The sequence below is a fragment of the Rana temporaria genome, chromosome 13 (genome assembly GCF_905171775.1).
Source record: "Rana temporaria chromosome 13, aRanTem1.1, whole genome shotgun sequence".
Classification (NCBI taxonomy): Eukaryota; Metazoa; Chordata; class Amphibia; order Anura; family Ranidae; genus Rana; species Rana temporaria.
Genome location: NC_053501.1, coordinates 104,277,287 through 104,292,740, shown reverse-complemented (window position 1 = coordinate 104,292,740; position 15,454 = coordinate 104,277,287). Strand labels below are relative to the sequence as shown.

The window sequence follows — 15,454 nt, the reverse complement described above, 5'->3', positions numbered from 1 at the left end:
ACAATAAAATGGGAAAACTTATTGACTTGGGTATAAGCCTAGAAATTCAGCAGCTACTGTAAGTGGAAAAGAGGGTCAACAATGCCCATCTGCAGCTTTACTGTGCCCATTTGCAGCCTCACTGTGCCCATTTGCAGCCTCACCGTGCCTCACTGTGCCCATCTGCAGCCTCAATGTGTCCATTTGCAGCCCCACTGTGCCCCACTGTGCCAATTTGCAGCCTCACTATGCCTCACTTTGCCCATCTGCAGCCTCAATGTGCCTATTTGCAGCTTCACTGTGCCCATTTGTAGCCTCACTGTGCCCATTTGCAGCCTCACTGTGCCCATCTGCATGCCTCACTGTGCCCATTTTCTGCCTCACTGTGCCCATTTACAGCCTCACTGTGCCCATCTGCATCCTCAATGTGTCCATTTGCAGCTTCACTGTGCCCATTTGCAGCCTGACTGTGCCCATTTGTAGCCTCCCTGTGCCCATCTGCATGAGGCTGCAGATGGACACAGTGAGGCAGGGAGACTCGAGTATAAGCAGAGGGTGGCTTTTTCAGCACAAAAACTCGGCTTATACTCGAGTATATACAGTAAGTTATTTTCCTTAACTACTTGACCTCTGAAAGGTTTAACCCCCTTCACAGCCAGGGCATTTTTTCCTATTGAGCACTGTGCTACTTTAACTGGCATCTGCTGGGACATGCAACACTGTACCCAAATAAAATTGATATCACATTTTCAAACAATCAGAGCTTTCTTTTGGGGGTATTTGACCACCTATGAGTTTTTTATTTTTTATGGATGAGCGAGTTCGGGGTGGAGGAACTTGACTTGCCTTGACTTGAGTCCTGACCTCAACTCAATATAACACCTTTGGAATGAATTAGAGCAGATACTGTGAGACAGGCCGTTTCGTCCACATCAGGCCATGAGTAAGAAGGCACTACTTCGAAATGCGTCAGCCAGCAGTGGTTCTAAGGTCCTCCTCACTTCTTTCTGGAGACTGTCGTCTCTATGATTGATTGCCACATCCAAGTGGCCTTCACAAGCTTTTTATTTATTACATGTTTGTGAGTAGTATTTTACAGACTTTTTTTTAATTAATAAATTATCTTGGGATAATGCACAAGGCTGGTGCGCCCTTTGCTTTTTATCTTTGCTTGTCCACATCAGTGCCTGACCTCACAAATGTGCATCTGGAAGAATGGTCAAACATTTCCATAGACACACTCCTAAACCTTGTGGACGGCCTTCCCAGTAGAATTGAAGCTGTTATAGCTGCAAAGGGTGGGCCAACTCAATATTGAACCCTATGGACTAAGACTGGGATGCCATTAAAGTGGATGTAAAGCCACTCTCATCCTTTCTAAACTACTGCCATAGTGCTGATCTATAAGGATATAGATGCCTCCTGCATGTATCCTTACCTGTCAAATGTCTCCCTTCTGTCTGTTATAAGAACTGAAAAACTGCAGATTCTGAAGGTGGGTCTGTTGTCTGGAGCTCGGTGGGTGGAGTCGTGATGTCAGTAGTCTCCCCGTCCTCCTCTACACTCCCCCTGTCAACATACATTTTCGCATGTGTATTCCTTACACTAAATTCTGCTATGATCACTAACATCCAGTCAAAATCCATAAAACTAACCACATGACTTCAGAAAAGGAGTGGGGGTGGGAATTAAAAAATAATGCCTGTCTCCAGGCTAGTGAATGAGATATGTAAATAACCTGTCACTCACAGCAAGGGGGCGGAACGGACTAAGGTTTTTCTCTGTAAGAATAAAAGAGGATTGCTCAGAGCTGGATTAACTCTGTGTGGCAAGACTGGGCACAGATGATAGGAAATCTTACACTGTACATTGTGACATCAAAAAATAAATACAATTTTTCGGGTTTACATACACTTTAAAGTCCATGTGCGTGTAAAAGCAGGTGTCCCAATACTTTTGGTAATATAGTGTTGTTCCACCGGTTTCCCCCCCCTCCTGACCCTCCCCCTGCCTTTGTTCCTCCCTCTCCCCCCCCCTCCTCTTACCTGGTGGTGTGGCCTCGACGTGCAGGTTGTGACCTCTCGTAGGCCTAGGGGGTGTCTCTCCATCTTATGCCTCCCTTTGGAGTCTTTTACAACTGACCCAGGGGGTTCTTTGTCTCCCCCCTACCCGCCGGTACCCCAGTCCAGAGTTGTATTTTGATGGTGTGGCTCGGTGCCTGGTCCCCGGTCTGCTCTTCGACATGTGTCTTGGTAAGTGGCATCTTTTGGTTACATCATTGTGTATTATATCCATGCAGGAGGAGTACCTACACCCCTTTATCAATACTTATGTTTGGGGTAGATGGGTCCTCCTTGTATTTTTTGTTACATGATTTACCTATTTGTATGTATTTTCTTTATAGAATCTATGGCAGCGTTTAAATTATTGCTCCCTGAAGAAGACCGCTACTATTAAGGTCGAAACGCGTAGGAGTTTTTCCGCCCATAGTGTTGACATGTACACAGTATTGTTTAATCTGTATTCGATATTTATTGTGTGATTTTTTTCCTTGATTGATTTTTTTTTCTGTCAAGCTCATATCCTGAGTCTTCCATTTGGGGTTCTCTTTTTAAATATTATATCAAATAAAATTTCTACTTTTTTACCAACTTGTATATTCTTTATAATGTGCTGCAACTCAAAGCCCCTAGGGGTAATTTTCTCTTTTTTCAAGTACTATCAGGGGTGTGCAGCACTCTTCATCCATGGGTTGTAATACCTTTTCTTTGCTAATATAGGGCTAGATTCACAGACGAAGTACGCCGGCGTATCTACTAATACGCCGGTGTACTTTCAAATTTCCCGCGTCGTATCGTTGTTTTGAATCCTCAAAACAAGATACGACGGCTTCTGGGTTAGATCCGACAGGTGTACGCCTTCGGATCTAAGATGCAATACTTCGGTGTCCGCTGGGTGGCGTTTTCCGTGTCGGGTATGCAAATTAGCGATTTACGACGATCCACGAACGTACGCGCGGCCGTCGCATTTTCTAACGTCGTCTGTAGTCGGCTTTTTCCGGCGTATAGTTAAAGCTGGTATTTTGCGGCGTATACATAGACTTGCCATGTTAAGTATGGCCGTCGTTCCCGCGTCGAAATTTTAATTTTTTTTTGCATCAGTCGTCCGTGAATAGGGATGGACGTAACTCACGTCTAAGTTAAAAAAATGACGTCCTAGCGATGTCAATTAGCGCAATGCACGGCGGGAAATTTTTCGACGACGCATGCGCATTTCATTCGGCACGGGGACGCGATTCATTTAAATGAAACCCGCCCCCAACCCGCCCAATTTGAAATCTGCCGCCAGAAATACACTACGCCGCCGTAACTTACGGCGCGAACTCGCTGAGGATTCGAAACAACGCCAGGTAAGGTACGACGGCGTAGTGTATCTCTGATACGCTGCACCGTTCTACATGTATGTGGATCTGGCCCATAGTGTATGTTGAGTCTACATAACAGGAAATGGAAGGAAAATCTCCCTAATTGACAGAGGCTTTAACCCTCCCCTACTCTAGCCCCCCCAAAAAAAGGCTATAGATATGCTTTAATTTTACTGAGCCCATCCTTTCAACTGAATAAGGAAACGTATGATGGTTGGGTAAATGCATGAATATGTTTTGTGATCATGATGAACCTTTTGATGATGAAAAAGTAAATTAAATAAATATATATGCAAATGAAGTGAAACAAATGTCAATGTAAAATATATAAAACATTTTATTTTTTTATTTTTTATTAAATGGTTGTGTGCCTTACCTCCTTTCTAGGTAGTAGCACCAACATAGGCCAACAAAAAGAAGAAATATATATATATCTTTTATCCACCTTTTCCATAATTTTTTTTTAATAAAAATTATAAAAATGATATGATTATTTTTCTTCTTATTAAACCTTTCAATGACTCTCTTAGGCCTAGTACACACGAGAGGATCGATCCGCGGAAACGGTCCAGGGGACCGTTTCCGCGGATAAATCCTCTGGCGGATTTTGATCTCATGGTTGTACTAACCATGAGATCAAAATCCCCGCGGAATTCCCTCCGCGGTGACATGTCGCGCCGTCGCCGCGATGATGACGCGGCGACGTGCGAGGCGCTGTCATAAAAGGAATTCCATGCATGCGTCGAATCATTACGACGCATGCGAGGGATGGAATCGGACGGATTGATCCGCTGAGTCTGTACAGACCAGCGGATCAATCCGCTGGACTGGATTCCAGCGGATAGATTTCTTAGCATGTTAAGAAATCTTGATCCGCTGGAAATCCATCCCCGGGGGAAAAAATCAGCGGAAAAATATCCGCTGGATTGTACACACCAGGGGATCTATCCGCTGAAACCGGTCCGCGGATCAATTTCAGCGGATTGATCCTCTCGTGTGTACGGGGCCTTACCGTCTTTTAGCATCCAGAAAAAGTTATGCTCATGTTTTATGCTCAGAGAGGATGCGTAAATTTGCGTAAATTTTGGGTAAATTCTGTAGATAGAGAGAAACCAGGAGAATTGCATTCTTATATATATGGTAAGAGGCACATTTTGGTCCCTCAGTTGGCCATGAGAATGAACATTGTTTTATTTTCACATCTCCCAAGTGGACGATCTCTGGCCTTGTGTGAATATGTGTCTGCATTCCTTTCTTAATTAGTATTGCATATCAAATACTTGATATTTTTTTCTGTTTTTATTTTTTTAACCTTTATTATGGTATGGCAGTCTTCATTATTATTATTCACTCTTCTTCAAATAAAAGATTACAGTTTGCAAAATGACGTCCTTTCGATTTCTTAACAATGTTTAATTTTATACTTTATTAACCACTTCAGCCCCGGACCATTTTGCTGGCCAAAGACCAGGCCACTTTTGCGATTCGGCACTGCGTCGCTTTAACTGAAAACGTGCGACGTGGCTCGCTGTAAATAATTAAATTCTGCTTGCTACGGTTTGGTACAGCTTCCAACAAAATTCACTTTTACAGAGATTTATGGCAATGTGTGTTAAAATGGTCAAAATGCACCATTGTAAATAAACTGATGTATGTTTTTTATTAGAATCTAGAGATAGTGAGACCTGTTTCTCTAAACGTCCCTGACTGTGTCCTGACAAAGCAAAACAGCAAAACGCGTTGACGATTTTTTTTTACCAAAATTATGTAGAAGAATACGTATCGGCCTAAACTGAGGAAAAAAAATATTTCTATATATTTTTTAAGGGTATTTAGAGAAGAAGGTGACACAAGTGGGGGACAGTAAGGAAGAGGAAGGTGACACAATTGGGGGACAGTAATGAAGAAGAAGGTGACACATGTGGGGCGCAGTAACAAATAAGGTGACACATGTGGGGGACAGTAATGAAGAAGAAGGTGAAACAATTGGGGGACAGTAATGAAGACAAAGGTGACACAGTAAAGAAGCTGACAAGTGAGGGGATATGAAGGTAACACGGGGGAACAACTGAGAGAACAGTAATGAAGGTGACATAGGGAACAGAGGGGACGCGAATAAAGGTGACACACAGGGAACTGAGAGGACATTGATGAAGGAGACAGAGAGACCTGAGGGGACACTAAACAGGGTGATTTTGATGAACTTGCAAGAGTAAGTAAAGTACAAAGTACGCCGCTGTCACTAAGTATGGGGTGTCAGGTGTCCCTGAATGGCAGTTTGGAAATGTGGTCACCCTAACCCCACTACATCCCTGATACCCTATACTGTGGCCTCTCTACATCCCTTATACGGTTGCCTCTAGCACTAAAGTCACCCAAGCTACCCCAAGCATTGCTACCCCCTATACACCCAGATTCCCCCTCAGCATTGTTTTCCCCCATACACCCGTGAAACACCCAGCACCAATATTCCATCCATGCAGTACCCCCTTTTCCAGTGGAGATACAGTGCATGTAAACTTTTGGCCTTGTGCCCACCTCCAGCACTGCACTCACCTATACCAATCAAGCAAGCGGAGGAGGGAGCATCCCTCTGGGCATTTCAAGCCTTTCGGTGCAAACAGTGCCGCACACCTGGGCTCACCATGACACCATCCACAATGCTACTTCTGTAGGTGGGCTCTCAGTGCTGCTGAATCAGCAGCTCTCACTCCAGCTCCTACCCTGCAGCCTTCGAGTCCCGAGCTTTCAAGGTGCATCACTGGCGCTCCTGCCCTGCCCCTCCTTGCTGGCTGTGAAATAATAGGTATCGTTCTGGACAGCGAACTGCTGCCAGCCTGCCTCCCCTGTGTATCCTTAACTCTCAGTGCCATCATTGGGCCCCCTATTTGGGACAGCGTTGGATTAAGGACCAGCTGGTTTGGGGAAAGTGAAGGGGCCCCTCAAGCAGCTGGGGCCCCTGGGCAGTGCCCAGGTGTGCCCTCTCATTACATAGTATTACATCGTTAGTCAGGTTGAAAAAAGACACAAGTCCATCCAGTTCAACCACAAAAAAATAAACAAAAAAACACAATACAATCCCATACACCCAACTCCATACCCACAGTTGATCCAGAGGAAGGCAAATAAAACCAGCAGAGCATGATCCAATTTGCTACAGCAGGGGAAAAAATTCATTCCCGATCCCTCAAGAGGCAATCGGATTTACCCTGGATAAACTTTACCTACAAATCTTAGTACTCAGTTATATTATATATATTTAGGAAAGTATCCAGGCCTTTCTTAATGCAATCTACTGAGCTGGCCAGAACCACCTCTGGAGGGAGTCTGTTCCACATTTTCACAGCTCTTAGTGTGAAGAATCCTTTCCATATTTGGTGGTGAAATCTCTTTTTATCTAGACGTAAAGAGTGCCCCCTTGTCCTCAGTGTTGACCGTAAAGTGAATAACTCACTATATGGACCCCTTATGTATTTGAACATGCTGATCAGGGGTGGACTGACAACTCATGGGGCCCCCGGCAATAGAAGATTATGGGGCCCCCGGGCTTACAGATGGCCACCACGCCAGGAGGCATTGCATAGGCAGGGCAGCTAAAATCTCAGGATTTTCACATCAAAAACATGTCGGTTTCGGACATATCAGGGACAGATGTAAAAAAACTGTTTTTTACATACTGTCCCTGGTTTTATTGAGCCTGGCAACCCTGATGGGGGTCCCCTAGTGGCATGGGGCCCTCGGACAGTGCCAAGAGTCCCAATGGTCAGTCCGCCCCTGATGCTGATCATATCCCCCCTTATTCTCCTCTTCTCAAGAGTAAATAGATTTAGTTCCTCTAATCTTTCCTCATAGCTGAGCTCCTCCATGCCTCTTATCAGTTTGGTTGCTCTTCTCTGCACTTTCTCCAGCTCCCTGATATCCTTTTTGAGAACTGGAGTCCAAAACTGAACTGCATATTCCAGATGAGGTCTTACTAATGATTTGTACAGGGGGGCAACATGATATCTCTGTCTCTGGAGTCCATACCTCTCTTATACAATATATATATTAGACTTTGCTCGCTTTGGAAACCGCAGCTTGGCATTGCATGCCATTATTGAGCTTATGATCAACTAAAACCCCCAGATCCTTCTCCACTACGGATCCACTCAGTTGTACTCTGCCTAGTCCAGAGCTTTATCCTGGCCTAGGCCAACAAGGCCCAGGCCTAGGGCAGCACTTTGCAGGGGGGCAGCACGGAAAGTGTCCCCGCCAACTTGTGCTACACTGTTAGTGTATTGCCAGTCTTATGGGCTGGCAGAGCGGCCATCAGGGGGGTACAGGCATTTTTTTGGCATTACACATGTAAGGGACCCAATGGTCTCCAGGGCACCTTACAGACCTGGCCGGCCCCTCCTGTTTTTTTTTTGCATTATACCTGTAAGGGGCCCGATGGTCTCCAGGGCCCCCCCGCTTACGCTTATTATCTTGAGTCAGCACCTCCCCCCTCCCCCTCCGGTTTTGTGCTCCAGGGAGGCCTTGCCTAAAGCTGTGTAAGGGGCCCCAAAATTTGTGATGGCTGCCCTCTGGGCCGGACTGGGGTGAAAGGCAAATTAGTCCAGCGCCCCCATAAAGCGGCCGCACTGCCCCTGTCAGTTTATTTTTTACCGTCCATGTCCAATTGCAGAGATTTCCCTTCACTTCCTGCCCCATAGCCAAATAGGAAGTGAGAGGAAATCCCTGCAAATTAAGAGAATCCATTGCCCCCCCAGGCCCTCAGAACTAGTGTCCCCACTCGAAAAGTGGGGCGGGTCTAGGGTGGGACTTAAACAGAAATGGGTGTGGCCTTGACTGGAAAGGGGTGGGTCATATTTAAATTAGGGGGTGCACGAGTTTAGTCAGGCCTAGGGCAGCACAAAACCTAAATACACCCAGGGCCGGATTTGCTTTCCCTGCCGCCCCAAGGCCAGGTTCCACAATGCACCCCCTCCCCACCAACCAAACCACCCCCCCAAATCAATTGAGAATGGCAACCGGGTGGCAGGGGCGGCACAGGCGGGACAGTTAGTTCAAATATATATATATATTTTACTTTTTTATCACTTTTTTTTTTGTAGCTTGTCGTTTACTTTTTTTGATTTTTATATAATTTTCTTAATTTTTTTATATTATTTTCTTATTATTTACTTTTTAATTACTTTTTTATTTTAATAATTTAATTATTATTTCTTATTATTTTTTTTTATCTATTTTTTTCCACTTAACTTTATTGCTATCACACAGGAGAAAACAATTCCATGTGTGATAGCAATTGGAGGTGACAGGTTCTCTTTATTGACCCTGTCACCTCCAAAACAGGAGTCCTAGCACTGTGCTAGAACTCCTGTCACAGCTGAGATGGGAAGAGCACAGCTCACCCCTCTCACTGTGTACAGTAGCGGCAGGGACGGGAGACAGACTAGGCGGCCGGGGGGGGGGGGGGGGAGTCCCGAAGACAGAGCCAGCAGAGAGAGGTATGTGGGGGGAGAGAGAGGGGAGGACGGATGGCAGCACACATTTTACAAGTGATTTTGGCGCCGCAATCACTTGTTAACAAGCGAGCGGATTTCCCCACACACTACATTTAGTTCTGCTAGAAAGCAACTTACCGCCCTTAACTGTATGTTTGGGCCATCGGGGGACTCCATGCCGCTGCCGCCCTATGGTGCCCTGCCGCCCCGAGGCCTGGCCTTGGTGGCCTTGTGGGAAATCTGGGCCTGAATACACCACTGCATATTTTTAGCCCCCAAACTTATTTAAGACAGCCCTGGTGAAAAGCCATCATTTGCTATAAACCAATTGGGTGGCATAATAATAAAGACGCAAAATAGGCAATGCCAGACCTATATTTTAGTGGCTATTGCCAATGCTTTAGTTGCCTTGTTCTCTCTATCAGCTTGATATTATATTACATTTTACAATGGACTGTGTTAAATGTAGATGCCTAGATCAACATTTATTTATAAAATTAGATCGCCTAAGGATATACTTTACTATGGAACTCTTAACATCCTTATTCCGTATGCTGTAGATGATAGGATTGAGCATGGGCGTGATCGCTGTATAGACAATAGACACCGCCTTATCTGTTTCAGAGAAAGATGAGCGAGGTCGTAGATAGATAAACATGATGGTCCCGTAGAAGAGGGTGACAACTGTTAGATGTGAAGTACAAGTAGAGAAAGCTTTTCGCCTCCCTTGGGAGGAACTTATCTTTAAGATTGTGGTGATAATACGGACATATGAGATTAGAATCAACAGGAAAGCGCATACACAAAGGATCGCAGCTGAAACGTACATGACCAACTCGTTGAGTCTCGTGTCTTTACAGGACAAACGTAACAATGGAGGCATTTCACAAAAGAAGTGGTTGACATGGTGGGACCTGCAGAAGGGTAATTGAAAGGTGAGGATAACATGAATTGTAGCATTTACTACGGCACCACTCCATGCTGATAATGCTAAACCACTGCACAGATTTTTGTTCATGATGGAGTTGTAGTGCAATGGTTTACAAATGGCTGCAAACCTATCATAGGCCATCAGAGCAAGCAAGAAACATTCCGTCGCTCCAAGAACTAAAGAGAAGAACATCTGGGCTGCACAGCCATGTAGAGAAATACTTGTGTCCTTGGAGAGGGTGTTGATTAAAAGAGTGGGAATGATGGAGGAGGAGAAGCAAAGGTCAATGACGGAGAGGTTACTTAAGAAAAAGTACATGGGGGTGTGTAGTTTTGGGTTAATTTGCACCACGGAGATCAGAAGAAGATTTCCCAATAAGGTGATCAGATATACCACTAGGATAGTGAGAAAATAGACCACCTGGAGGTTAGGGTCACTAGACAGCCCAATCAGAATGAATTTTACAGACGTTTCATTTGTGTCTTCCATAAAATGTACCTGCTAAATATAAAAAACAAAGAATTAAAGGTAACAATGTACATTCGCCAAAGTGGATTTTTGTATACCAGTCAGTGTTGCCAACCTACCAGATTGGAATTTACTGGCACGACACCCAAAATTTACTGGCACAGCCACGTTTTTACTGGCATTTCACAAAAGTTACTAAATTACATTTTTAGGTGCAAATTTCAGTATTTAGGCTACAAACACGTACACTAGGCAAATAGCAATGTGATTTAAGGTAGATATTAACCACTTCCATACCGGGCTTTTATACACACATCCATACCAGGCCTATTCTGGCACTTCTCTCCTACATGTACAAATCATAATTTTTTTTGCTAGAAAATTACGCAGAACCCCCAAACATTATATATGTTTTTTTAGCAGACACCCTAGGGAATAAAACAACGGTCATTGAAACGTTTTATCTTGCACGGTATTTGGGCAATAATTTTTCAAACGCCTTTTTTTTGGAAATAAATTGTTTAATGAATTAAAAAAATAACAAAACAGTAAAGTTAGCCCAATTTTTTTGTAAAATATGAAAGATGATGAATGAATGAATGAATGAAAAACTTATAAAGCGCGGTGCATGCGAACTGAATCGCTTCTGGGCGCTAGTTGTTCGTGTCTCATGAAATCAAAAGAGCAGAGTTTTGATCCGTCTTCTGAAAGTCAGGTGGTTTTCCTCCAACCGAATGCTGGTTGGTAAAACGTTCCATAGTCTAGGACCCTGAAAAGCAAACCTTCTTTCTCCTTTGGACTTGTATTTGGTTTTTGGTACCCTGACCAGATTTTGGTCGGTGGATCGCAGAACGCGATTCGAATTGTGAGGTTACACCGAGTAAATAGATACCTAACATGTCACGCTTTAAAATTTCGCACACTCATGGAATGGCGCCAAACCTCGGTACTTAAAAATCTCCATAGGCAACGCTTTGAAATTTTTTACAGGTTACCAGTTTAGATTTACAGAGGAGATCTAGTGCTAGAATTGTTGCTGGCACTCTAACGCACGCGGCGATACCTCACATATGTGGTTTAAATGGCGTTTACATATGTCGGCGCGACTTGCGTGTGCGTTCGCTTCTGCGCGCGAGCTACTGGGGACAGGGGCGTTAAAAAAAAAAATGTATTTCTTTTTTTTTTTTACATATTTATTTCTTTTTTTACACTTTTTTTTTATTTAATTTTTTTTATTATCACTTTTATTCCTATTACAAGGAATGTAAACATCCCTTGTAATAGGAATGTGTGTGACAGGTACTCTTTATGGAGAGATGCGGGGTCAATAAGACCCCGCATCTCTCCTCCAGGCTGGAAAGCATGAAATCGGTGAAAAAAAAATCACCGATCTCATGATTACTGTTGCTTAGCAGCCGCAATTGCGGCTTTGTTTACTTACGGGGACCCGGGCGTGACGTCATCACATCGTGCCTGGGTCCTCCGACGGTCATAGAGATGACTGGTGACCATCTGGTCACCAGTCATCTCTATGCTTCCTGCCAGCGCCGGACGATTCGTTCTCCGGGCCCCCGATGGCACGGGAGAGCCCGGAGAAGCACCGGATGGCGGCGGGAGGGGGGATGTCCCCTCCCGCAGCCTGTAAGAACGATCTAGCGGCGGAACCGCCGCTATGATCGTTCTTACTTTGTGCAGAATCGCCGGCAGAAGAGAAGGATATCTGAATGATGCCTCTAGCTGCAGGCATCATTCAGATATCCCCCCACAAAGCCCAGGTTGTCATATGACGTCCACCCGGATCAGTAGAGGTCCTTTGTGGACGTCAAGTGGTTAAGGTAAAAAAATATATTTTCCTTATTTTCGATATAATAAGGGCAAATTATTTACCCCCTGCCTCCAACCCCCTCTGTCACCAACAACCCCTGCCTTCACCCCCCTCTGCGGTGCCACAATCTCCCCCTGCCTCCAATCTCCCTCTGCCTCCAATCTCCCCCAGGCCCCCTGCCTCAATCACCCCCTGCCTCCATCGTCCCCTGCCTCCATCCCCCTCTGCAGTGCCACCAACCCCTGTCTCCATCCCCCACCCTCTGCGGTGCCACCAACACCCCCTGCCTCCAATCACCCCCTGCCACTAACAGCCCCTGCCTCCATCCCCCTCTGTGCCACCGCAGCCACCATCACCCCCTGCCTCCAATCTCCATGCGCAGTTCCAAGCCATACCGATCTCGGCTATTTTTACTGGCACATTCCCGTAACTACGAACATTTACGAACGGGGGAAAAAAGGACCCGTTTTTACGAACTGTCCGTAAAAATACGAACGGTTGGCAACTCTGATACCAGTTACCAATAAATACTATTTTTAATATACAGGATTTATATGAAATTCAAATCAAATCTAATCTTTCGACAAGCTTTTACGTAACGTATATACTCGAGTATAAGCCGACCCGAATATAAGCCGAGGCACCTAATTTTACCACAAAAAACTGGGAAAACGTATTGACCATTTAAAAAAATTAAATAATATATATATATATATATATATATATATATATATATATATATATATATATATATATATATATATATATATATATATATACCGTATATACTTGAGTATAAGCTGACCCGAATATAAGCCGAGGCACCTAATTTTAACACAAATAAATGGGAAAACGTATTGACTCGAGTATAAGCCTAGGGTGTCCATCTGCATGCCTCACTGTGCCTCACTTTGCCTCACTGTGTCCATGTCCATGCCTCACTGTGCCCATGCCTCACTATGCCCATGCCTCACTGTGTCCATGACTAACGTTTAACATGAGAGTCTATGGAAGGGGTGCCTGGCTTTGAAAAATCTGCGCTCCCCGGCCGTAGGTCCCCTGGCATTAGTCAAGAAGCAGTTCAAATGTAGTTCAATATTCAAACCCAGCGGCTGCATCGTACGTAGCCGGTGCAACCACTAAGTTTCATTTTGTGAGACCGCCTTCTTCAAATCTGTCCTCGCCAATGGCTGATGACCCTGTCTATACCATTGTGACTAGGTGGAGTGTCCCTGCAAATTCCAATATGTGGGTCGGACCACAAGAGAATTAAAAGTAAGAATTAATAAACATGTGGCTAATATCATCAGGGGCTTCCCTAACCATAGTGTGTCTAGGCACTTTGAGGAATACCATAATAAAGATCCACGACAGCTCACTTTCTATGGTATAGACAGGGTCATCAGCCATTGGCGAGGTACAGATTTGAAGAAGGCGGTCTCACAAAATGAAACTCAAGGGTTGCACCGGCTACGTACGATGCAGCAGCTGGGTTTGAATATTGAACCACATTTGAACTGCTTCTTGACTAATGAATAGTATTATGATTGATATCTTTTTCTGCTATTCTAAAGTTGCATTATACAACTTTTTACTACAAATTTTTTATTACAACATTTAATATGTCTATTTAATTCTTTTTAATTTATATATTGGTGGTTTAAACTTTAAATAATATATCTGTGCTGTGTTTTTTGCACCAGTGATAAATCTATTTGACCAATGGATATGTTAGTCTAGTGATCTGGATAATTAATATGTATTGGCTTGAATATATATTTTTTGTGGGTATGTTTTTATTTTTGTTTCTGTTTTTGCAATGTGGCTCTTTTTAGCTGCCATTAATGGAGTCAAATGTGCGGTTGCTTGAACCGGGACAGAGGCTGTCACACGCTTAATCCCTCCCACTTATTTGATTGAAGGGCCTATATTACAGGCCTAGTGTGTGACCAGTGACGCTTCCTGACGATGTGGTAACACGAAACGTACGTTGAGGTGCCTGGTCATGCACAATCAACATACTTCCGGTCGCGCTGGCTCTCTGAATCCGAGAGGTGGAACGCACGCTGCTTTGCAGGCTTCCTGAGCGTGGAACCGTCTCTCCATTTAAACACTCAACGCTGATCAGCCTCAGTACCGGGGGAAAGGCACCAACTCAAGTAAGGGCGCTGTCTGTTTTTATACTTTTTTAAATAAAACAATATTATTCTATGGCGGTTTTTCTTTCTGGTTTACTTTATGTGGTGTGGCGTTTGGTGGAATCAAGTGAACAAGAGCTGCGCCTGGAATCCATGGTTTATGCTTCATGCCTTTATTGACCTCTTTTTAATTAAATTGGTCAACATCTTGCGGTAAGGTGCCATCCTTGAGCACTTTTGGCAGTGATTGCTTTCTCTTTTTGGTGGACGTGGAAACTTTTATAGATTAAGTGGAATTATCCTCCAAGCAGCTGCATATTATCAACTTTCACTTTAGTTATGGACTTTTTCTGCACAATATTGGTTCAACATATCTCCCAATTGGGAGTTTGCACTGTGATGGACATTATTTTTATTATCTTCTATTATTATCACCATTTATGATTAATTACTGTTTGCTGTTTAATAATTTATCTGGATTTACTTTGTTTATTAAGGTATTTTATTACCTGTAGCGCCCCCTTTCTCTTCACAATAGAAGAACACTAGCTAAAGTGTTTATCTCACACGTACAGATATGTAGGAAATGCACCAAACAAAAATTATTTGCTCTAAATAATTTTTTTTTTGAATAGCACACTAGAAAAACAGTATCTAAATTGTGTATCTCACACGTACAGATATGCAGGAAACACTGCAAACACTGGAGGAAAAACTGCAAAATATTTTCTTTTGCCCTAAATCACAGGTGTCAAACACAAGGCCCCCGGGCCGAATCCGGCCCTCCAGACCATTTCACTTGGCCCTCGCACCTCCCTTGCAGCTGTGACAACCTCCTTGTTCCTGCCCACACCTTGTCTCACCAGTCGGCAGCACAGAGGAGGACAGATCTCCTCTGCCAGATCCTGCCCTTCTCTGTGCAGCTGTAGAGAGGCTTATGTCTGCCCCCTCCCCATCTCAGCAGTTGGCAGCAGAAAGGAGGCCAGAACTCCTTCTATTGATCCTGTGCCTCTTACAGATCTAGCCGCAGCACCCCCTGGTCTCCACCCTCTCCTGGTCTCGCCATTCAACTGGCTCCAAACCCCCTCTGTTCCTCCTCCAGACCCTGCACTTTTTGCTTTCCAGCTCCACCCCCCAGCAACACAAGGTAAGGGGGGTGAACTGTGATGTAAGAGATGGTGGGTGACTCTTGACTTTTGA

General features: G+C 44.3%; 1 protein-coding gene across 1 annotated transcript; it reads right to left on the bottom strand.

Annotated features, from left to right (window-relative positions):
• Positions 1-9,238: 9,238 nt before the first annotated feature.
• Positions 9,239-14,626, bottom strand: LOC120920417 (olfactory receptor 1020-like). Its single transcript, XM_040332506.1, has 2 exons — positions 14,604-14,626; positions 9,239-10,286 (listed from the first exon to the last, which is right to left on the bottom strand). Exons 1-2 carry the CDS (start codon positions 14,624-14,626, stop codon positions 9,371-9,373), a joined length of 939 nt encoding a protein of 312 aa, XP_040188440.1. The 3' UTR covers positions 9,239-9,370.
• Positions 14,627-15,454: the final 828 nt, after the last annotated feature.

What these genes read in the sequence shown, in the direction of transcription:
- LOC120920417 (XM_040332506.1), bottom strand. Translation starts at nt 14,626, where the DNA reads ATGTTGAACCAATATTGTGCAGA. An exon ending in TTGAACCAATATTGTGCAGA is followed by an intron (nt 10,287 to 14,603) that starts AAAAGTCCATAA and finishes TGAAACGTCTGT; the next exon opens with AAAATTCATTCTGATTGGGC.